Consider the following 25,437-nt stretch of genomic DNA (forward strand, 5'->3'; position numbering starts at 1 on the left):
TCAGAGTTTTACAGCCTCCTTCAGACTGTAGATGTGTTGAGGGGGACTACAGATGCACACAGCAGGAGCAGATCCACTGCAGACATTGCAGCAGTGTTGTGTTCGTACTCTGGGTTGGGCTACAGTGCAGAGAATGACTTCAGAGATACACAACTGATCGCACAGTATGAAGTATTGTCAGGATGAATAATACCTGGTCATAATAATAGCCGGTCAAACACGGCATCGTTTGGTGTCAGAAGGAATTACCGGCAAAGAGGCAAATAAGTGCTGACTATGCGTTATAATTACAAGATTAGCAAACGTTTTATTTGACTGAAGGAATGAAGCCAGGAAGTCTGTGGTCTCCTGTCGTTACAGGATTTGGACTTGCTGGACATTGAGTCAATGTGAATCATCCATTCCTTTCTGAAACTAAACACTAGCTAGCACCGGGCCTCCCACAGCCTCCTTTTATCTCAGCACCACATGTTGGTGTTTGCCACAGCTGTGAAATAGACATGGTTAAAAAAACAAGCAATGATTATTGGTCATAAAGGCCAAGTGAGTGCGGTTTGTAACAGGATACTGCATCAGACGTTTAGGAGAAGTTGTGTTTTAGTTATGTTTTAATGAGTTTTAATGTCATTAACATTAAAATCTGCGTACAGGGTCAAGAGGCTTTAGTTCTGAGTTCAGGAAACCAAAGAAAAATTCATTATCAAATTTACAAGTCAATTCAAGTCGAATTTCAATTCATGAAAATTGAAAAAAGTTCAAATTAGGGTTCAAAATTGTGGAGAAAGCTGCGTTTTCTGAAACACTGGCTGAAAGTCACCTTCATTGTCTCTGCATCTCACGTTCGAGCCAACAGACTCTGGAAGGAAGCTAACGCCAAGCAGCGTTCACAGTGACTTTAAGTTGACATAGCGGGACATTGAACAGTGTGTTGTGGTTGACTAACCTGTCAGCCTGTAACGTACGAAGTGATTTAACTTGCAGTCGAGAGAAAGAACGTCAAAAAAACAAGAAACGTGGTGAAGCCAGAAAAAGGCAAAAAGTTCACGGTGAACTGTTCCTCGAGTGACCACGGGAGGCTCCTGAAGCAAGTTGCTGGTTAGAACACAGAAATATGGCAGAAACACATTTTTATAGCCTCATAGAAGGGAAAAAAAACAGTCCTCTCCACGTTTGGAGCCTCGGTTAATCACCAGACTCTTTATTCCATGTCTAAAAAGTCAACACAGCAGCACCAACAATCGAACACTGAGGCCTCAAAACAGGGACAAACCAGTGTCGTAGTTGCCACCAGAGATGGGCAGTAACGCGTTACTGTAATCTGATTACTTTTTAAAGTAACGAGTAAAGTAAGGGATTACTATCGCAAAAACGGTAATTAGATTACCGTTACTTTCCCATAGGAACGCCGCGTTACTGCGTTACTAAAACGCGTGATTTTTTTTTTTTGCAAGAATGTCTCATGACAGTGACGTAAGCGAGTGCGACGTTGGTGACAACAGCTGTGTGCAGATCAACAATGGATCATATATGGAGTGCGGAGAGAGTATGAGCGTGCAGCGTTTAAAGCGTGGAAGTACTGACCTTACTTTGAGTTTGATTCCATAAAAAGTGACAAAAACATTAGTGTCCGTTGTGCGTGGGAAGAAAACTTCTTTTTACAGCGAAAAACCCCCTAAACAAGCACCGAGTAGCTACCACGTAACGGGAAACTCACAGAGAAACTCGCGGATTCTTCCACTGACCGCTGCGCCACACCTGCACCAGGGTAAACCTCCGCCTGCCCCACTCCTGCTTTACAGGTGAAAATAGAGCAACGGGACCGCTAGTCTTTGACTTTATTTATTTTCTGCTGTGTTTTACTTGCATCTATTTGAAGGACTGAGTGTAAACACAAAAAATATTTTATTTCATGTGCTGGAATGTGCAGAAAATAGGTTTAAATGTTAAACTAATTTCTTCCAGTCAGAGAATGGTGCATATAATTAAATTTTTGCTTGATGCATAAAGTTAAAAGATTAAAACTGATGAAACAAGTTTTAAAAAGAGACTTTTCCATTTGATTACATTTTGTATGATGGATTATGTAGAAAAAGTAGAATTGGGCTGAAAGATCTATCACTTTATCACCTATTCAGGTTGTAAATCGTGTTTTTAAAAAGTAACTAAGTAATTAATTACTTTTGAAAATAGGTAATCAGTAAAGTAACGGGATTACTTTTTTGGGGAAGTAATCAGTAATTAGTTACTGATTACTTTTTTCAAGTAACTTGACCAACACTAGTTGCCACACATGGAATGAATCATTGGCTTTAATGTAAATGTAATGATAAAAATATTCTATACACAAATGTTTTTTTGTTGTTTTTTACTACACCACTACGATTTTTATGCCGTGTGACCCCTCCTGTCAGTCCTCCTGGATGGAGACAAATACCGGATGGATTTGTCTCCATCTGGGCTCAAACCAGGGTTTTGGTGCTTGTTGTACAAACCAGTACACTATGGAAACACTCACTTTGTTAAGTGTTTACACGTCCGAGAACAAATGTCTGATTTATTTATTTATCTTTTTCATTTGCAGTTCAATTCAGTTTATTTGAGGTTTTATGCGTTTTTGCATCAGTACCTGAACGACTGTACCCTTCACAAGCGCCGACCAATAAGCTAAATGCAGAGTGAAATTCAGATCAAATGTGTAATAGCATTAAGCACATACTGTGTTGCTTTGATCCACACCACCGTGCATCCTCAGCCTGTTAGCTTTCTCTGCGCAGGAACTGAACAGGATTGTTCAGAAGTAGCAGTGATTATATCCCAGGCTCACCCTCGTCTTTGAGCTCGACTAAACCTCCTGTTATTATAAAAACCTGCCAGTATAGCAAATTAGTGGTGTGCATGTAAAAAGCCTGGTCTTCTCCCATGCATAAATGATGCTGCAGCGTTGTATCAGCACAGCTCGACAAGCTGTTTGCAGTCATACTCAGCAGCTCCACATCCGCATAGTTCAACACAGCAAATTAGGAGAGGCGAAGATTAGTGGTACAAGAGAGTGAACATGGCAGGCTCAGCAGCACACACAGATATATATCCGGTACACATACACTCGATACATATGGCGCACTGTGTAAGCAAACAATATACGAGCATGCCACCAAATGTTCAGAGATGCACTTTACAGAGACGTAACGCGGCAGCCTGCAGAGGTGAGACAACCAACCGCGGAGCGTCACCTCTATCTTAGCTAAGCTGCCGAGGACGCTGGGAGCTGTGTCACATCCTTATGGCTGCTGACAACACACGCTCACGTGTACATGCCTCTTCTCTGCGCCATTTGTCTTCTGCACCGCTCTAAATGATATGTTTTTGCAGTGTAACAGTGGCAGTCCAGAGGTGTGTGCCAGGGCTCAGTCGCCCCCCCCCCCCCCTGCGTGGCCATAATGTGAAGTAAACACATAAGTACAGTGTGCCATATGTAAAACAGACGCACCCCCCATGCATGAGTTTAACATTTTTTATTCTGTTTGATTTCTCGTCCTCCACGCTGCTCTAACATATTCTCTCTCTCTCTCCCTCGCTTCTCTATTACTCTCTCTCTTTCTGACCATCTCAGAATTCAAATGAAATCAAATGGTCCTTGATTTGCATGCACTTACAGAATATTGCATGTGCAGTGTTTGCTGTTAAAGGCGTGGAGAAGAGCGCGGTGGTGGTGTCGGTGGGCGTCTATGTGCTCCCCCATTGACATCAAACGGTCCTCTGATATGGAAATGGGAGGGCAAAGGAAGAATGGCTCCTCACTGAGGCTTTGTTTGGATGTAGGCCAAGGTCTATCCCTCCCTCTCTCCTTCCATCCATCTCTATCCTTCCTTTCTTCCTAACCTTAATTTTCTGCATCTCTCACCCTCACCTGCATCGTTTCCTTTACTGGCTCCCATCGTTAGACTGTTTACACTCTCACATCTTTCATTTCCTCTTTTTTTAAATCTCTTTTTATATTCTGCAATAGTTAACAGCCCTATCCTGTGACTTGCTTCTTCTTCACTGATGATCACATTCTTCTGTGTGGCAAAAACGCAGAAACGGTCGGGATGCATAGATTGCATAATGCAGCGATATCAAACAGCAGACGTTTGGCTCGCTGAAATTGTTCACGTTGACTGATTTTAACATATCGACAAACAAGATTGTTGTCGCAGTGTCGGGGGCCTATTTTTAGTTGTAGCATGATTTCCACTTTATGTTTGTTAAATGTTTCAGATGAAATGTGATGAAGACGGGAACGACCTTAAAACTGCAGCTTGTTACTAAATAAAGAGCCCAGCCTAAAGCCAGGTGTAACTGTGTGAACAGAAAACGTTTGAGTAAATGTTTACAAACAGAAAATAAGGAAACAAAATATGTTTATTGATGATCATTTTAAGCATTGCTGTTGCTATTGGCCCTGAAGTTTAGAATTGTTTATAGTAACATTCTTTATAGTAACAAACTATAAAGTATATAACTACTTATTAACAAAGTAGCCACTTTTGTTACTATTTGTTCTCCCGGCATCATTAAATTTGGTCTGATTTGAAGCAGAGCAGCGACAGCCAGAGCCACGGGCCGATACAGTCAGTTTCCACTAGTATTACCCAATCTTCATATACATCATACATGCACATTCCTGTTTCATTTACAGATGTTATTAACCTTTGGTGGTGTGTGAGCAGTGCATCAGTGTTTCAGGCAGGTAACTTACTGGAGTGTTCCACTTTGAATTTTTCTAAATAATTTGTTCTAAATACTTAATTCTCGTGTGCACGTCTGAATGGGAGGCGTGCATACAAGCCAGGCTTTGTTTTTTTTCCACCCTGCAAATGGAGCCACCCCATAAAACTCTGATGTCAGCCATACTTTATGCATTTGGTTAGTCTGCACTGCTGTTTGAGGAGGAGCTCCTATCATCGGTTCTTAGTTTCAGCCATCGTAGATCAATAAGCTCTGTCATCACGAGGCCTTTTCTTGACAGGGACCAGTTTGATGAATGAGAACACTCGGCTCTCCGGAAATAAATAAATAAACTTTTTAAACTACTGGAGCCACCGTGCCACAGAAAGCTGTACCTAACAAAAGTGCTGCGTGCCAGATGGGAGCGTTTTAGATGGTACCACAAATTTCTTCTGCCTGTCTCTGAGGATGCATGTGCTTTCTATTGTAGACCATAGAGAAAATGAGACGGAGCTCGATTAAGCAAATGGACAGAGCTAGACGAGAGTCTGGGTCGCATTAGGAGCGGAGTCGCAGAGAACGGGAGCGATACTGTACAAAGACACACACTTGAAATTGTATTCTGTGCCACACGGGACTTTTTCCATTTATAATAAAAATGTTTTGTTTGTTCCTTCCTTCACTTGTATGTCATTTTTACTTTGATGTCCTGATTGTGTGTGTGTGTGTGTGTGTGTGTGTGTGTGTGTGTGTGTGTGTGTGTGTGTGTGTGTGTGTGTGTGTGTGTGTTTGTATTTACTTCACAGCACTTTAAGAAGCAGAGAAGGCTTATCCCAGAGAGAACAGTGTGGAAGTACTTTGTTCAGCTCTGCAGTGCGCTTGAACATATGCACTCTCGGAGAGTCATGCACAGAGGTATGCACACAACACGCTCTTATTAACACAAACAGTTAGAGGACTTTTTCATTAATTACAAGTCTTGGAAAATCCCTTAAATTTGTCGTTTATTTTAGTTTTTGGGATTCTGTGCTACCTTGAATATTTAAGATTACTTACAAATTGGTGTGCACTGATCTGCTCTCAGCACGGGAGTGACAAGAAATGGACTGGATTTAACTACGAGACCCAGTAGAGCTCATATAAAATCTGATGTAATCCTGAGTGTATTATTACACAACATAAGGAAAAAGAACTTATGAGTAGTTTGGTGCACTGGCTGTCAGTAGGTTTCCCAGACGTGGACTAAGTCTAGTCCAAGACTAAAAGAAACATTCAGTGAAGACGTCCACTTAAAAACAGTTTATGGTCTATAACTGTTAGTAAGTTGGATCCACGTCTGGCAGCGCGAGCTGTTCAAGTATTTGTAGTAGCTCGCTAAACTGAAGTGAGAGTGCTGAAAAATGTTGGAAAATGTTCAGTGTTTTTCTGTAAAGGTGCTTTTTAGTTCAAAGTCAATGTGCTTAAAGTGAATTTTCTTTAGTGTGAATGAGCGTGTTTCATAAGGCGGGGGCTTAAGTGTAGGTGTTAAACAATACATAGACCAGAGAACACAGTGTTTATGGGCGCACGTGCTTTGAATAGGGCCCAGTCAAGTCGAGTCCTGGATTCACATGCATAGGCTACACACACACACACACACACACACACACACACACACACACACACACACCTACAGGTGATGTACTTCCGTTTGGACTGACTTTGATTAGGGCTCAGGGACACTAATGAACCCTGAGCTCTGAGCTTTAATGACCACTTAGCAGAGACGGCCTATTCAAAAGCCGCTTACAGTTATACGGGAGTAGTAAATTTCAAAGCCCGACGTGGGTCACATTACCAAGGTGTTTGAAACTATGTTAATGTCCAAATGATATTTTCAATAATGGACTTTATGCTTCCAGTTCAGTCATGTTTATTTAGTAGAGACTAAAAGTAAAACTTTCCTGAATTAATATGAAGAAATTATCGTTTGCAAGCTGTCACTTTTCCTTCACTTTCAGATATCAAGCCAGCCAACGTATTCATCACAGCTACTGGAGTAGTTAAGCTAGGAGACTTGGGACTGGGGCGATTCTTCAGCTCTAAAACAACTGCTGCTCACTCGCTGGGTAAGTTATAGCACTCTGTACATATGTACGACCCCCACTGCTCAGTAATCTCCCAGTGTTGGATGTGTTTCATTAGGCACGGGCAGCTCAGAGCCATGTGTCATGTAGTCATTCTGCCTGCGCCGTTCTGTGCCCGGCACCTCCGCTGGCCACTTAGCTGCTTCCTGTTACCTTGACCTTTAACCCTGACACAGATGAAAACTGAGGCTGGCGACACAGAGGTCCGATTGAGACTGCGTCGCTTTACAATCGCGGTTATTGTAGAGTTGATGGGTGTTTGTGTCACAGAGGAAATAAAATTGCGTTATTTTTGTTTCAGGAAGTGAGAACTGTCATTGAAGCCGCCGCAGTAATTAAGTCTTTGTCCATTTTAATTTTAAAATGTGACATATCATATAGCCACATGACTGCAGTCAGTGCAATAGTTTTTATTGTTAAGGAACAGCACGGTGTTGGGATGACCCGACGGCCAATCGTTTGGTTTTTAGCACAAAAAAGGTTCTTTGCATTCAAGTTATTAGTTTTCTGCACTGTTTGGTGTTTTTAGTCCGTCTCCTCTTTGTGTGTAATAGACTTCATGAACAGATGTGTCACTATTTTAAATCTGGAACATATCAACAGGAGTGAGGACAGCATTGTGCTGAGTGTGTTTAATAAAGTCTATATTTTAGTATAGACACAGAGGCATGCTGGCAATCTTCCCCAAGTAAGAAAAAAATTCTCTTTTTTAGGATAATTATTGGTTAAAATTCATACAAAATTCCCATTTTTTTTGTTGTGTTTAAACGCAGCATCTTAGCAACAGCACATACAAATAAGCGACGGCTGCTTATTTCATGCAAATGATTTTTGATATTTTATTGGGTGTTTTAGAAATATAGCCCAGAAACTGCACGTGTGTTCTTTGTTGTGCTTGTCCGTCCTTTTTCTGCATGTTCTGTGTTAAAATGGTCAAGTGATGTGTTGCACTGCTTTAGTAAAATAGTCGAATGCCCGGAAAAATATAATAAAACGTGTTACTGATCATTGATGGGACTCGGTAACACTGGTTATAACTTGGCCTTTCTGCGGTACGTGAAGGTGCTATCCAGTATCCCCTGGGCAATTTCAGATACTTCATAGATTGGAAAAAGTAGGAAAAAAAGAAGAATTCCTTGGACAAATATAAGTACTGCCGTTCACACCGTCTCACTTCCCTATGTCAGACTGTTATTACCACAAACAGCGTGCTATTCTCAGCCTCGTACAGCAGCGGCTCAGCCTTTGAGAAAGTGTGAATCGCATGATCAAGTCAACAGAAGCCCTATCAGCTAAGCATCCTGCAGTGCCTGCAGAGCGGGGTGAAAGCGCCTGTGATTGCTCATTAAACGCTGAGTCCACAGCGCCCTCTTTAGGCCGACTGAGGACAAGCAGAGGGGTCAACTTGAATACCCCCATTAATCTGATGCTATCAACATATTTCTTTAGATTTAAGTATGCAAATAATATTTTTATAATGTTTTTTTGTTAATTCTATAATATTATTAATTAAAGTTCATACAAAGTGCAGTAAACAACAAAACTAAATTAAATCAAACCTTGGCATAAATATATTTAGTTCCATCTCTCCAGGGCTGTCTCATGGTCTTCCATGAATTTGAATAAGCTTGTGAAGGATACATGTGAGATGTTTGAAAAATTAATTGCACACATGCAGATATTTATGTATGATCTCGTTCTATAGAGGCGTGTAGTGTCTATAGGTTAGTGAGACCTGTCCACATTAGGGACTAGGAGCGTGTCGTGCTTTCACCCTCTTTCCCTTTGACACTTCCGAATCCCTGCAGATCTCATCTCTTTCTTTGCCACCTCTCTGGCTATAGCTTTTCTCCATCCCTCTGGTGCTTTGACTTTAGTCAGATAAGGATGAAGGTGTAGGTGAAGGAGAGAGATGGAGAAGGTGCGAGGATACTGGAATCTGAGAGTAGAAGGGAACCAATACTGAGAGAGTGAAGTGAGAAAGAGAAGAGAAAGCAAAATGTCACAAAAGGAAAGAAGCATAAGAAATGAAGAAAGGGTGACAAAGAAACAGAAAAAGAAGTGTACAGTGTCCCAGGTGTTAGAGAAGAGTGTGACAGAGTGACAGAAGAAGAGGAGAAAAAGGAAAGAAAAGTTAGTAGGAGCAGAGTAAGAGCAGAATGTGACAAAAGTGACAGGAAAAATGGAGGAGAAGAAGGAACGCGAGAGCGAGAAAGAAGGATGGAAAGAAAAACTGTGAGGAAGAGGTGTGTGTGTCTGTGTGTGTGCGCGCAATCGCGTGGGTATGTAATGAGCCCAGCCACACAGCTGAACAGTAGAGCAGGGCGGTGGAGCTGAGATGGAGGTCCAGGCATACAGCCTGTCAGCTCCTAGGCTTTCAAGTCAGCTGCAGACCCCCTACACACGCACACACACAGACACAGACACACACACACAGACACACACACACGCACACACAGACACACACAGACACACAGACACACACACACAGACACACACAGACACACGCACACACACACAGACACAGACACACACAGACGCACACGCACACACACACAGACACACACAGACGCACACACGCACACACAGACACACACTCGCACACACACACACACAGACACACACACACAGACACACACACACGCACACACAGACACACACACACACAGACACGCACACACACACACACACACGCACACACACAGACACAAGCACACACACACACACACAGACTCACACTCGCACACACACAGACACAGACATTTTCTCTTTACACTCTTGCCCACGCTGAGAGAGACAGTCTTTTTGTCTCATGTATGGATGTGTCTGTGCACACAGATGCACATTCATACGGTCTGAATTTATGCACACACTCATGCAGAGGTAGATAATCATGCAGAAATTTGCAATATGCGTGCACATTAATGTGCACAGTATCCAAACTTCCAGATATAATACCAACCAAAAAATCAAATCAGTATTAAGAACACCGAGCTGCTGAGGTTACTTAGATTTAAGGTGGATACTTGCATTTAAGCAAGAAAACGATTGAAAGAAAGAGCAGGACCAGGAAGAGGAAGTGAATAACTACTTATTACTGCCAATTGGCAGTAATATAATATACCTGTAATTAACACCTGTAATGAGAAAGGTGTTAACGATGAGTTCTGGGGGTGAACGAGGAAAAGGAAAAAACAGAAGGGGAGGATCGCATCGGTCGATGTTGGAAATGATTTTGGGATTTTACGCGTTCATATAAAGCCTTGGTTGTGTTATAAAAGCAGGCATAAACACAGAGGCATAATATAAATACAAAGAAAACCATAAAGGTTTCACTGGTGTGGGGTTGGTTCAGAACGGCTGCTAATGAGAAACGCAGCGATAGCTTTGGAGTGGCACACAGATTAGAGGAGGGTTACCCTGGTAATGTAAATGCTTTACTTAGCATTAATATGACAGTGTTACAAGCTACAGTGAGTGCAGTCTAATCAATAGTTGTATCTAAAAGGGGACGAGCTTTGGTTACATTTGCAGCAGATTCACGAGTGCACGGGCTTTATTGTGGATGGCTTCTCACCTCCTATACAACACTTATCCTGTTAGGCAGAGAATACAGTGTTGTCATTGCTATTCACAATAATGGAAATCAATCCCAACATGACTTTCAATTTATTTGCATGAATAAGTAATGTGGCCTTAATTCAGCTTGCTGAAGGAGCCGAGCCGCCGCCGCTGCCTTTTTTATGCCACTATTAGCATAAGAGAAGCTCATTCTTTTTAATCAACTAATAATGAATGTTAAGGGAGCCTGTTCAGACCGCACCATGAGACCACACACACACACACACACACACACACACACAACCTGATGACCAATTAAAACAGCCATTCCCACTATCATGTATTCTTCCACTGGCTCTCTGGCTTCTTCTCTGCCGTGCAGATGCTGATTATTTTCGGACTGACAGGTAACACTTCATTATTCACAATCACACATTTAACAGAAAAACACGTTTTCTCAATGCAATTAGATCTGCACCGAAATTAAAGCCGTTTGCTTTCATTTCAGTTCCCACAGACTTCAAATCTAATGCCCCCTCTGTAATAGTTTTATTAAATGCAATTACAGGATTCGAGCTTACTCAGACCTGTTAATGCGCAGAATAGCCCCGCACGCCAGCGTAAGAGAACGCTAAGACGACAGTTACGTTTTCACGCAGGCTGACATTTCTCCCGAGATCTTTCCACTCGAGAGCCGTTCCCGCCCTCCCAGCTTCCCTCAGCGTTTGTGTGTATTTTAAACTCAACAAGTCCATAAAAACTCTTCCTCCTGGCTCTGCACGTTTCCCGTGTCACGTTTTGTTTATGTGCTTGGGGCAAGACTGATCAGGTTTGGATCAAACAAACAAAGAAGAAACACCACCTCATTTAATTAATACGTTTTTTGTGTTTCGGAGCCATAAAAACACTCCTGCAATGGTTTCAGTCAGTCTGTAACGTCAAGTAATGTTTAAGATTTAATTCTATTGGTTACACCTCAGAATAAGAAAGTTAAATGAGGCGGGGCTTGGACTGAAGTTTAACATACTGAACCAGGTTATATGTTTTTGTTTTTTTTGGCTTCACTAAATCAAATAACTGCGAGAGAGGAGGATAACAAAAAGGTGCTTCTGCAGTCTTGTTTTAGGATCAGAGCAGCCTGTTGCAATAAATAAATGTTCCTTATCTCATTGATGCTCCTTAACAAAAATCAAAGGGTTCAGATCTCCAACATCTAGAGCCCGTTTGACTTTGTTCTGATCTCAGAGGATTTTCTGAGTGATGACATTGTTTTCTAAGAGGATTCATGACTCAGCAGGAAGCGTTTTTGTTTAACTAGTGATGTTATTCTGAAGCGCTGTCGTCACATTAGTTACAACACTAAAGCTAAAATCACGCTTTGCAGAGGTCTGCCAAAATCTGGGCTCAGAGGAAACCTCGATTACAGTGCGTGAATTGACTTTTAAGTTAAAGTTAAAAACTGACCGTTGAAGTAATAAAGCCTGATACAAAATAACCGCTTAGTGTCAGGTTAATGATCAGCATGGAGCCTAAAATGCATTCAAGCTAATGTTGATAATTATTGAGCATATTTAGCTGTTTATCTTTAACTTTATTCACATGATCTGAGGTGTTTTCAGCACAGGTTATGGTGCTGGTGAAATTTCCATCTTTTATATGTGACTAATAAAAAGCCTCTGCTGGTGTGCTTGGTAGACTTTTACATGGGAAATCACAATAAACAGAAAGCAGATGAAAAAAATCAAAGCTTGCATCAAACTCATCCTGCAGAGTCACGACTGTATGCCGAGCTGCGGCTCCTGGTTGTGTCCAGTTGGGTGACGGTCTGATTTTCTGGAGCGCTGCCATTCGCTGTGGCAGTTTGGGATTCTTGAGTTTCAAAACCAGAAACGGGCCCACCGCTCCCCGGGCGTATCCTCTGACTGCTGTTTCAGATCATTACGGAGCCCCAGTAATCAAAAGTGATTGATAAATGGTGTGTGTGTGTACACAGCTTTGTGTTGTCTTGAACTTGCATGCATGGTCTTGGTATGTGTGCTGATATGTGACCTCACATCCAAGCTTATTTCAAAATGACACAGACGACACACTTTGTTACAAAAACACGTTGAACCTCCATCGCCGTGTGAGCCGTGTGGGTGTCGTTGTTGATGTGGAGGAAAAACAGGTTTGCAAAATGTTAACGCTCATTTTGTTTTTGTCCTGTTTCCTGTTTCGTCCATTTCTCTCCCCCCCTCCCTCCTTCCACCGTGTTCCAGTGGGCACTCCTTACTACATGTCACCGGAGAGGATACATGAAAACGGCTACAACTTCAAATCTGACATCTGGTCGCTAGGATGCCTGCTCTATGAGGTAAACTGGGAACGCGTGCACACACTGTCACCTCGCACTCGACGGTAGGAGTGACAGGAGAACACATGAGCTGACACGTGTAAACAACCCGTTCTCATCCATCGTCGTGCATGAAGATATGTACACACAAGCAGTAATGGGAAAAATACAAACACGCACGCTTCGTTAGTGATATTATCTTCTAGATGTTCTGTCGCTGTTGTTTTCCTCTCGTCTGATCGCGGCTCGTTCAGGCCTCGCAGTCTGTTCTGTAGACCTGCTAAACATTGAGAGTCTGCTGAGTGAAGGGAACTGACATGGCCATGTGTTTTAGATGAAGCTTTCCGGTGACACTGACTAGTTTGATTAGTCGGGAGCAAACCACCACAGGGCGCTGCTGTAGACCACACTGAGTGGAGACAAGCCCAGGAGGAGCACACACAGAGGGAACAAAGGGAAAGGAGTGAGGAGCAGAACGATGATAGACACGGATGATAGCAGTCAATCTGACATCGCAGCTCGCCGGCGTTCCCGTGCAGCGCGCGCACGCAGACACACACGGCCGGGCACAAAGTCAGAAACACACTGCGGGCTGAGGAAATGCCCACATTTTCCTCCCCTCGTCTCTCCCGACTCCCCTGAGCTGCTGATCATTTGGGCTGCATTTCAACGCACCAGTGACTACACCTTCTCTAAAGCGCCTCAGGCACAGAGGTGGAGAACGCGTAAGGAAGAAGTTTGAGCTCAGCTTGCAGGTCATGGTTGCTCAGAGACCACAGTCCTTCATGCTAATTAGCTCCCCACAATGCACTGCGGCAGCGCACGTCTGTGGTTGGTTGAAGGATGTGGATGCTGTAGGTCACACTCAGTGTTTCTGTGTGTGTTTGTGTGATTGCTTGCATGGAAGCCGCTCCTGTTACTGTTAAGAAAACAGCTGGGCTGCACTGGGTCTGGCACGCCTACAACAGTCCCAGCCTTTACTCTTTAAACATCAGACTTTGGTGTTACATTAACATTTTCCAACAGGCCGCTGTCTGCCCATTTGTTAAAACTTTGATCGTGTGCTGCATCGATTGTTTTCCACTTTTAGCTGGCACACAGCACTTTGATCTTTCATGCATTTCACTGGCGTCACAGTCTAGACCAAATACAGAGAAAGTAAGATGGAGACCAGAGATGAGGAGAATCTGGGAGTGAGCTCGAGAGCAAAAGTGAAAAATGGATGAGACTGTTTCTCTTTGAGTAAGCCAGAAGGCAAGGAAGAAAGATGGAGGGTGAAAAAGTTTAGGATCTATATATGAACAATATAGGAAGCCGGAGAAGGGTGGGGGAATAGGCAGGAGTCATAAGAGTGAATGAAAAGAGAGGAGATGGAAGGTTTGGGAGCAGAGGAAAAAAGCGAGAGCGGGGTTATAGATTGCTGGAGCGAGGAGAAGGATGGGGGGTGCTCATTCAGAGAGAAAGTACTGCAGGTACAAGAGCAAAGACAGAACTCCAGCCATCAGGTCAAGGTGAGCCATGCAAGGTGCCTGTGGAGATAAAGATTTTACAAGCTTATTGTTACCAGAGCAGCGCTCACCACGCCATGCATATTCTCTTTGAAGAGCAGTCTCTCGCCTTGCCCTGTTCTTACTGAGAGGGCTCCGCGGTGCATTCGTTGTCAGGAAACTTGCCTCTCTCCAAAACTCTCTTCTCCATTCCTCTTTGCTCACATCTTCAGCTTTCTCCGAATGCCTTCCTTTTTCTCACTTAACCTTCAGGCATAAGGAATTCACACAGAAATCCACGCCTGATCCCTTCGGTGCTCATTGATTTCAGTACAATAGGAGGATCGCGCTGGTTTTTGAGCGCGTGCGTCCGCGAGCGCGCGTGCGTCGGTAACCCAGGGACTTTGAGAGAGCCTGCGTTTTTCATCCCTGTGCCTGGGGGTTAAGTTCGTGTCCAGGGGGCCGCACGTCGATACCTGGTCATTGTATCTGCGTCCGTCTTCATCTCCCATTCTGTTTGATCCCCTTCTTGTTGTGTCCAACTTCATTACATCATCTGGCCCCGCCCCCGCACCCTCCGCCCAAACCGTCGACACCGCCGTAAACGGGGACGCTCAGCTGGGTTGTCTCCCACGGCGACATGGTCACATGGTTGCAGGGCAGGCAATGAGACTGCTGTCTGCTAGCGCTCGTTACAGTCAAAACCACCTCATACTTGAATCAGTACCGCACACACACACACACACACACACTCACACACACACACACACACACACACACACACACGCACTGTGAGTCGCCTGCTTGCATAGATCTCTTGCGGTTTCTGTTTTGGTCTTAAAGTTGGAGGAGGAGAATATGTCGAGAAGTTTTACTGGAATGCGTCTCCTTCCTGTATGAAGCGTAACCATCCGTACCTCTGACTGTGCCCACGCCCCCTCCCCTCTTGTTTTGCTGGAGCTTTTACGAGGCCCAAAAATGCCAGGTCCTCTGAGCAGCTGGCGTTTGCATGTGATGAGCTGTGGTTAACCCTCTGTGTGGCAGTAACACAGAGATTTTTGGTTTTAAAGGCTTTTTTCTGTGTTGTTGAAGCTCCTCGTTTGCTCTCGGGCTGCGAGTGAAGCATGAATAAAAGTGGCTCTACCTGCTTATCTGTCAGACTTTATTAACAAAATATTATTTGTAGATTTTAATTAGGCAGTCAATCACACACACACACACACACACACACACACACACACACACACAGTGTCTAAAGGCAGGCCTGACATTGTGATGTGAAACCAAACTAGTGCTGCAGGCGTGTAGGTGCATATGTGAGAAAGAGAGAGGATGAAAACACAAATAGTTTTTATTTTGATACATTTATGGTTCGATGTGTATTTTTATTTATAACTGAGGATTTTTGAGGAGCTCTTTAGTCTCAGGCCGTAAAGGCTCGAGGGATGGAGGTGGTTGGGAGGGGGGAGGCGGGAGCCTCACGCAGCTCCTTTAATTGGCGTACAGGGAGAGGAGCTGGAGAGCGAGCGTGTGAGAGCAATGTTAATTAAACTGGAAGGCCCTATGCAGACCTTTTAGGGAGGGATGGTACCTATACATGACCTGGCCTAATGCAGAGCAGAGTGGGAACGTTTGACGTGAGGCTATTCTGATAGTCATTACTTTATGATAGACTTTGAAACAGCTGCTCGAGGGTTACGAGTTGGTTTAGAGTTAGGATATAAATCAGCTAAGGTGGTGTTAAGGTGGTGGTTTGCATTGGGGTTTCCCTGTGAAGCCGTGATGTTACATTTCAGGACGAGGGGCTGGGAAGTGCATCGTGTCAGCGATGGTCCTCACAAATATAGAAGCACAAACCTACGTGTGCGTGTGTTCTGCCACCAGCAGCTCACAGCCCTCAGACAGACAGCAGGCATGCGTGTGCATTGTATGTCTCTCGAATATCAATGAAGCATACACACATACACACACAATCGCGCACACACACCGGGGGCTCAGGGGTCAGAGAGTGAGTCAATCATCTAAACCGTTGCGACGACACAGTCTGAAAAAAGGAGTGAGTGTGTGTTTGTGTGTGTGTGTGTGTGTGGGTATGCATCTTTATGGGGTGTGTGTGTGTGTGTGAGCAGGGGGCCGGCAGCTGTCAGGGGCTAGGAGCAGCAGGCACTAATGAAGCAGATGAATAGTGCAAAAACTCCCAAATACAAACAGGACAGTTGACATTTTTCATCTGTCAAAAGCAGAAGATGCATGAAAATACGACGGGGTCTTGTTTAACCCTTCACACGCTGCTGTGTGGAGTGGAGCTCTTCTTTTTTCTCCCTTTCTCTCCCTCAGTCTCACTCGCTAATTGGGGAATCTGGATTTTTGGAAACTGCTAATTCTTACATGGATACCTCAAAATATGAAACCTGAACATGGACAGAAATGTGTATTTTTACATGTAGAAATGAATCAAGTAATGATGATGATGATCTTTGTCAACAAAAAGTCTTTTTTTGTATTTTCTTTTCTGTTTTTGTCTTGTTGTTGTTTTTTTAACATGGGAGTGAGCAGAGCGCCTGACACTGCGAGCTTTGGCATTTTCAAGTATCGACTGTGGTTATTCAAAAGTGATTGGATTCTGAAATGAAAGGGCAAGATGTCCACTGACCTCGGTGGCAAATGACTCATAGGTTCAGCAGCCTTGTTGGGCAGATGATTTATTTACAAGCTGCAATGAATGATTAATTAGACGGTCATTTAATTGCAGGTAGTGAGCTGTTGTCTATGGAAATGCATATTAAATAAGGGTCCATAGCAATAGCACACTGAGTAATTAACATGTTGGAATAATAATACCTTAACTTGCTGCCACCTGTGTTAATGGCTTTTTAAATGTAGTACGTTGTGTGTGTGTGTGTGTGTGTGTGTGTTAAATGTGGAGCACCATCTATGTGGGAAGGTGCTTTTGTGCAAACGTTCACCAGTATTACTTGTTTTTGTTGAGTCCACGCGTGTGCTAACCATCAGCTGTGTAACATTTAGCATCCTTCAGTCGTCCTGTGAGTGTGCACACGGCTGCTTCTGCTCGCCTTGGTAACGACAGGATCAGGTTTTAAATTGTGACTTTGCTAATAACAGAAGTGCATCATTGATGACGTGCATGAATATTCAGCACTGTCAGCTGCTGGTCTTGCAGTCGAGGCAGAGAGGTGTTCACAGACAACAGAGGGAGATTCTCTTTCACTGGATGTGTTGAACAGTAGAGCAGGGCGATATGACCAAAAATATTTATCACCATATACATTTGAAAATTTGCTATAACGATATAACTGACGATATAATTGACACGAGACAAAATACTTTACAACTCCTCAACTTAATTAGTGCAAAACCCCCATCAATGTATTTTCACTTAAACAAGCAGCTGTTTTTTTATGTGCATTAAAGTTATATAAAAATGTAACAGTGCAAATGCAAATTCCTCGCTGACAGTTTAACCAAAAGGCATTTCCAGTGGAAACTGGCCGACATGTCCTCAGCATAACCATGTATAACATCCACAAAACCTAAAAAGAGGCTAAACACACACAATACGGTAACATTATGTTGAAGCACAGTACGTATCACTCCGCGAGGCTCCGCCTACGATAGCCGTAATGCTCCGACAATCCATCGAGCGGTGCGGCTTCGTAGCTTAGCAAAGTCGTACTGAAACATTTGACAGCTTTTCGAGCGCCGAGTACATAAACTCGTTTCCAGGTCAGTAAACACAACCAGAGTTCATACATAAGGCTCACGGGATTATAAGGGGCTCTGTCGATGTTCAGAAAAATCAAAGGATGATTTTAAGTGTGCCGTATTTTCCAAACAACGCGGTAATAACGACGGCCCGCTAGCATGCGCTACCAAAAATAGTGCTTTGTTGTGTATCTGACGGACGAAAGCTAAACCAGTTCCACACCAGTGAAGTTGCAGCATTTTTACAAACCAGTTCTGGTTCATCTGTTTCATTCAACGATCCACTTTCGCTCTTCTCATTCTGCGTCGCCGCCACGTGCGTATGTAAACAAAGGCACAGCGCATGCGCGTTTTACCCATATTCTATCGCGATATGTCATTTTCCTATCGTTGCCCAACATTACACCGGTATTACCGTGAACGGGATGATATAGCCCAGCCCTACTGAACAGTATTCATGTAATAATTAACACGATTGTAAACGCTGCTGCCGTCGTCTTGCTTTCCCTCCGCGGGCTCGGACAGCCGAGATCTGGCTGATGGGAAACGTCTTTTATCTTTGCTCTAAATTTGAAACGTTTCATTGAAGGCAGCCATCATTAAGCCAGCTACTTTTTACTGGTGCATTAGAAACACCAGCACACTAGGCACGACTGTTTTCTTGTCTCTGCAGCGCTCGACTGTACGTGTTAGCTGATGAAGACAGAAAAATAGTCTGTGAGGAAGCTGAAATAATCCAATGAGTTTGTGTGTGACACTAGATGGCCTCTTTATTCTTTTACCTCAAACACTTCCTCCTTTTTCTTTGTCGGTCCGATTCACACAGACATATTTTCCTCTGCAGCTTCTCATTTTGCTGAAGGTGGTTTATTCCCACTAACCTGCTGTACTCTGTGTGGAAGCTTTGCATTTGGATTCACGTATGGAGACTTTGTTCTCATCTGTTTTCACGCTACCAATTAGCAGATTGTCAAACACACACTGTACTTTCTCCAAGGGACACCTGAGCAATGCTTCAAATAGTAAGGTGTAATCTTCCCACTGATTGGCCCGCTCTTCTTTCCAGCTGCTTTTCTGAAGTTTGGAACAAGCTCACATACCGGTCACTAGTTTTGTTACAGACATGATCATCAGCCTGCAGATAGCAAACAAATCGAAGAGAGAAGTGTTTCTCACAAATAGACTGTACAGATCATGAGATCACCCAGGAGTGATTCGACTTTGATTGTGCTCTTACTGCAACTCACAATTTCCTATTTAATGTTGGTGCGTGAATACAAAGGAAGCTCTGAGCACTTTCTCACACATAGCAGTGATAATGACCGAGCACTTACTGCTGCTTGTTTTTGAAAGCACTGAATCAGAAAAACAGTAAGCATTTTGGCGGCTGCTTGTTATGCAAGTGTGCTGCAGGCTTCACCTTTCTACAAGAGGAAGTGAGTCAGTCACCGAGTCTGGGAAAGATGGCGTGCGTCTTTCATTATTCTTAGAAAGGCAGCGAGGATCCTTCACCTCCTTCCACTCACAAACAAAGGTTTCCATGCGCTTTCCCTTCTTCCTGCTCGTTCCCATTTGCCCTGCCTCTGCTCTGCTTGCTTGCGTTTGTTTTCTAGAAAATATACGTACTCGTCTGGCAGCGCATCGTCAGCATCGCAGGAAAGTCCACCAGCCTGGAGCGAGAAGCTTCCAGTGGATTTGTTTTGTTTTGGTTCGGCTGAAGTTTAGACCGGGATGTGCTGATATGTACACAAAGCTCTACATATTGACTTGTTGTCTTCCTTTATTTTCTCCTGCACCCAATCCCCATAATAATCGATAGGATGCACGTCAGTAGCAGAGCTGCAGACTCTACTGTTAGCACAGGGTGCAGAGCCGTCTGCCTGCCACCTGTTGAGAGCTTGATTGGGTGTTTTACTTCCCGTTTTAACTTCACTCACTGACTGCTCGTGTCTTTTTCCCACTTTCTGTCTCTCTCCACGTCTTCTTATGTCTGTGCTTCAGATGGCAGCCTTACAGAGTCCGTTCTATGGGGATAAGATGAACCTCTACTCACTTTGTAAGAAGATAGAACAGTGTGACTACCCCCCTCTTCCCTCAGATCACTATTCAGAGGAGGTAAGTACTCGTATCAGCTGCCTTTACTTCTCAGGAACAGAGTAAATATAGACTTGTTCAGTGTTTGTAAAGCAGCCGCCATAGTCTTTAATACAAATCCCTGTCTCTTTCTCTTGATGCCACTTTCCTTTTACTTATATCAAACACTTAAATTATATTTTTATGTCAGTGAAATCCACCCGTCTGCCTGAGCTGCAGCACAGGACTGTGATCAGAAGGCTGGATACGATTTTAGCCGCGCGTATCAAAAGCATCTGGCCGCGCTCGACGGTGGGGTGAAACCAAACGCGCCAGAGTGTCACGTTTCCCTTAGTTAACGTTAAAGCGTCTGCTGTAATTCTGCGAAGACTGATCCATGCGCAGAAACGTAATGCAGCCGGGCTGCGGTTAAAGATCACCTTATTGCTGATTAGCGCTGACATGTGCATGAATCTGCGTGTTTTTCTGTTTGCGCGCCCTCTTTGTGTGGGTGGCGTTTCCCCCGTCTGTTTCTTTTAAATGCGTGTAGTGAAATGCTCATACTCCGAGTCACAGGCGCACGTGCACGTGTAGGTATTGGAACCTTTTTTCGGTTATTGGCACATTTATTAGATTTGCACTGTTTAAAAAAAGTTGCCTCATATCTGATTAAAGTCAAGAATGCCGTCGTGCTTTATCATGTTTGAGGCCTGGTGCTATTAAAACTACTGCAGAATGACATCACCCCACAGCTAACCTTGTGGTTTAGGTTTGAGTTTCCAGTTCAGATATATTTAATAAACCCAGTATGACTTTAAAGCACGCTGATGTGGTTTTTACCTGTAGTGCCTCCGATCTGTAGCCAGTGTGTCTGCAGTGGCTCATTTTAAATGGCTGTTCGTGTCTCCAGTGAGCTCGTTTACCCTGCAGAGAGAGGCTTTTGTTTTACTCTGGTATTTACCTCATTAGCCTGATAAAGGCTAATTGTGAGGTGTTTTAAGCCTCTGTGGTTGCTCTGTGTGTGTGTGTGTGTTTTAGTTCTTGCAAGTGTATATTTGTAACATGAGCTCTTTCCACACACACACGAGCGCCACGCTGAGCCTCTGCGTTGCCCCACATGTCACCCCCATCCAGGAGAAAGGAAGACAAAGCGCAGGAGAGAGGGAATGATGGAGCGAGAGACAGGGCGATGGAGAGATGGAGATGAGGGGGGTGCCTGCAGCGCCTGTCTGGATGTAAACAATGCTCCTGAAGGATCGGCAGCAAACTGTCAGCTGCTCATCTTTGTTGTGTCATTTAACCATCTCCATCTATGCTCCCCCCACCACACACGCCTCCCTTCGCCAGCTCCGCCACCCCCCACACGCACATGAATATTTTACATATCTGCATCTCGGCGCCCTCCCCATCTCCATTCTGTGCGACTAATTCTCAGACTGTCTGAATTTGCATCTTTGCCTCACTTTCTCGCTCACACGCACACTCGCGCGCCGATACACAAAACTCGCCCGAGCCCGCGCGCCGCGCAACAGCGGCCGGGAAGTCGGCAGACGGTTACCATAGCGACCTCATGTAGATGTTTTTTTTTCCCCTTTCTTTCCTCGTCTTTTATTATCTTTTTTTTTTTTTAATGATGGCGGTGGCTGTTCCGCCTGCGAGCCTGTCTATCTGCTCCAATCAGCCACCGCGCGCCGCTTCAAGTGGAAGCGCTGTCTCCGGATGGCAGTGGAGTGGCAGCTGTGTGCGTGTGCATGCGCGTGTGCGTGCATATGGGGGGTGTGCTCAGGTAAAAGTGGATTCAGCAGACCAATAAATGATTAGCGCGCTACCCCAGCCACGCGCCTCCGTCTCAGTCGGCTTACCTGTTGCTCTGTTGTTGTTGCTATGACGGGAGAGGTCACCTAGAGGGCGCTGTTAGCAACTGTTAGGTTTGTCTAGAGCTGCTCTTCTAAATTCCAGTGTGATCTTGTTTCACTGCATCTCTGACAATGTTTCTCTTCTTTTTGTCCCGCCCGCGCCGCCAGCTGAGGAAATTGGTAGATATGTGCATCAACCCGGACCCGGAGAAGAGGCCGGACATCACCTACGTGTATGACATTGCCAAACACATGCAGAGCATGACGCAGGGCAGCTAAGCCCAGAGTTACGCACACTATGCCTTGCAGAACTCCTGTCCACGACCCTTCTTGCTTTTCAAGCTGGACTCGTCCGTCTTCATTAATAGAAAACTTGCTCCAGTTTCTTGTCATCAATAGTAACACGTTTTTTTAATTTTCAGAGTGCTCGTTCAGTCTGTAACCTTTTCTCCCCTCGAGTAAAGAATATATTATATTACCAGTGCAGCTCCTTTCCTAGACTTTAATGTGTATTGTATCTCACCGATGTGTCGCTATGGCTTTCAAACACGTCATTCTACTCATGTCAGACTGTTTCTCAGTGTACGTACTGCTAAAGCAGAGGTACTGGAAAGAGATGGGCGCAATGTTCAGTATTCATCAACAGTCGATCAGTGCAAAATATCATTAAATTTGACCTCGAAAGCTCTCGATGACCTACAGTCGCCTCAGATGGCACAAAAAAATAAAATTAGCGTCTAAAAATGGAGCGAAGAGACGTTCGCTCATTGACAGCAACTCTGCAGAGTCTAATTGCGGTTGAAGTGTTGTTGTGTTGCACTTTTTACCCTGGTACTGGAAGGCTGGCAGGGTGATCATGTCTAATGAATGTATTAGAAAAGGAAGGATCGTTTAGAGGGTAGACTACAGCTGTGCTGGGGGACACGAGCAAATGTCTCCACAACACTTTGAATGTAAGTCATTGTGACGCCCATGTATTGTCTTTGAAAATATCACAGTGTGTCTTTTCTGACAGCCGAGCAGGCAAAGAAACTGTAACAGCAGCATTGTTACATGTGACGTTCACTTCCTCACTGATACCAACACGGTTCCCTCCATGATTGAACTAACGAGAGATGAACTGCAGCTGCAGAGTTTCGTTTGTGTCCGAGCCATCAGAAAAGTAGATTAGCTACACAAAACTGTGTTAATGCTGCTGTGTAAGTTGCAGTGCGTGTGTCTTTTATGTAACAAGTGAGAAGTTACTGATCCATGCTAAAAGTACAGCACAGGTAACAGCCAATCAGAGGAGAGGAGACGGTTTACATGTGGGGAAGCATCTTTATGATTTCTAGGCTTTACCAAAGATTTGTACTGAGGGGGAAACATTTAGTTGTACTGCACCTGGAAATAAACACCACCAAAGAATAACAAAGGAAACCATTAAAATGATCCGTTTGTGCCTTTAGAGGGAAACGACTTAAATAGAAACAGGAAGTGGTTTACGTAACGACAGCGACGATGCAGCGAAGGTGTAGCCTGTAAACGAGGTTCGACACTGCTTTATTTCAGTGTCTTACACGTTAGCGTCAGACCCTGTAAACGCACACGTCCTCTGTTTCTAATGTTTGTTTTTATCAACATTCTTGTGTTACATACGAAGTCCGAGCTTCCAGGTCCGAGACAGCGCAGGTTATTTTGTGTTCACAGAAAATGTTGCAGTTATTTGTCTGATACTTACAAACGCAGTGTTTGCAGTTGGTGTTTGCTGTCGTTCACCTCGTCCTAGATTTTGTTCCTTCGTTGTTTCCCGTTCCCATGGCGATAAAAGTGTTTCTGCTCTCTTAAATTTTCATCATCTTCACCTGCAGTCCTGTTAATCTCGTCTGTGTAGCACCAAAACATTGCAGTATTTTAGAGTTTTTAAAGGAGCTGTGGCACTATTTTTATTAAATATTTTGCTTTGATGCTATACAGAATTCCTGCGCTTAGTGTTTCAGGGCCTTTTATGCTTTTTCTTTGAAGCATATCTAATTAAGGCACCTGATCATTTATGTTAAAGTGCATTTCTAACAGCAGCAGAGCGCCGCAGATGTGGAACAAATGTTAATACGCAGAAACAAAGACGTTGTTTCTTCTGTTGGTCCTCACACAGCGCTCGGTCACTTTAACCATCACGGCGCTCGTGTTGTCTTGATGCAACGCATCGCAGCGCTCCACTGTGCCTCTTTTAGCTTTGCCCTGTTTATTTTCCGCGTGTCCTCCTCAGCATAGTATTGAAGAGTCCAGGTGTCGGCCACAATGCAAAGTACTGGTAATTGATATTTATTGTTTTGTTAGTTTAGTTTTCTCAGTGAACATTTCATGTCAGAAACATACCCGTGACACACCTTGTATGCAAACTCGATGTAATAAAGCTTTCAAATTTCATTTTTCTTCCTTTTGTCTTGTTTTTCTTGGAGAAGGTTTCGATTGTGACAAACGTGCTTTCTCTGCAAAAACACAAGCAGAGCTACAGGTCACAGGGCTCAAACATGCGGCCCGGGGGCCAAACATGCGGCCCGGGGGCCAAACATGCGGCCCAGGGGCCAAACATGCGGCCCAGGGGCCAAACATGCGGCCCGGGGGCCACTTGTGGCACATGACACTCCTACTTGTGGCCCATAAATAAGTTCTTAAAGAGATATTTGAAATGTTAAAAATAACATTTTCTGAAATATTTCTGTGTTTTCTTGTTTTTTGTACTACTTGAACACTAAAGCGACCGTCCAATGAGACCAGTGTCAGCAGTGGCCCGCAGCTCATGTAAGTTTGAGACCCTGGTTTTAATTTTGGGTTTTAGGGGCCTGGATGGTAAAACTGGTCCTTTTTACTTCATTTCAAAGTAAGAACTGGAATATTTCACTTGTAAGGATACCACAGTGTTCCAGCTTAAAGGTAAGTTGTAACTTTCATTGGTTTGTACTTCAGAAAACTTTCGTTCCTCATATTTGTTCAATTCAGCTCAACATCTGTGCAGATAAATTAGGCTCATCCTGAAAACTGAACTCACTGACGTCATTTCAGTGTTATTTACTGATAGGATAGCTGCATATTATAAGAATTTGTTACACACACAAGTTTTATTACAAACAGGAAATCACCGTATAAATGTAACACAACATGTAACAAGTATCAAGTTTGCTGTAAAAGAACCTTTGATGTCATCCACTGTGTTGAAGTTTTTCTACAGAATAGTTTCAAATGTAAAAGCCCAAAAATAAAATGTTAACAAATCATTTCATCTAAAGGTATTTAGACCCTCTGCTACACTTCCATGTTTACTTTTGCTTTTATTTAATAGAAGCTAGTATTTAATTTTTCTACTTATAAAAAGCATAAAAAGAATTATAGCATGATGTCAAAACTGAAAAGGGAAAAAAAATATCTTTAAGATGTGTCAGAAAGGTCATTATGTTATTTATGAACTGAAAGTATACGACACGTGGATCGGCTCCATCAGACTCGTCTGTCTTCTGTTAAGCGTCTGTGATTGTTTAGTTTCTGGACTTGATGCATTTCAGATGGTAGATCGTGTAGACTCCCACAACCAG

At 43.7% G+C, this 25,437-nt stretch overlaps 1 protein-coding gene across 2 annotated transcripts in view; it reads left to right on the forward strand.

The window, feature by feature from the left end:
- nek7 (NIMA-related kinase 7) overlaps positions 1–24,274 on the forward strand; it is a 64,122-nt gene extending 39,848 nt beyond the window's left edge. For both annotated transcript variants that reach the window (XM_084909324.1, XM_084909325.1), the window contains exons 6-10: positions 5,514–5,622; positions 6,708–6,815; positions 12,653–12,747; positions 19,938–20,051; positions 22,034–24,274. In XM_084909324.1, coding sequence (XP_084765450.1) covers positions 5,514–5,622; positions 6,708–6,815; positions 12,653–12,747; positions 19,938–20,051; positions 22,034–22,144 — 537 coding nt within the window. In that variant the 3' untranslated portion in view covers positions 22,145–24,274. The remainder of the gene's footprint in view (positions 1–5,513; positions 5,623–6,707; positions 6,816–12,652; positions 12,748–19,937; positions 20,052–22,033) is intronic.
- The last annotated feature ends 1,163 nt before the right edge of the window (positions 24,275–25,437 follow it).

This window comes from Perissodus microlepis, chromosome 17, assembly GCF_051167445.1.
Source record: "Perissodus microlepis isolate ML-2025 ecotype Zambia chromosome 17, ASM5116744v1, whole genome shotgun sequence".
Taxonomy (NCBI): Eukaryota; Metazoa; Chordata; class Actinopteri; order Cichliformes; family Cichlidae; genus Perissodus; species Perissodus microlepis.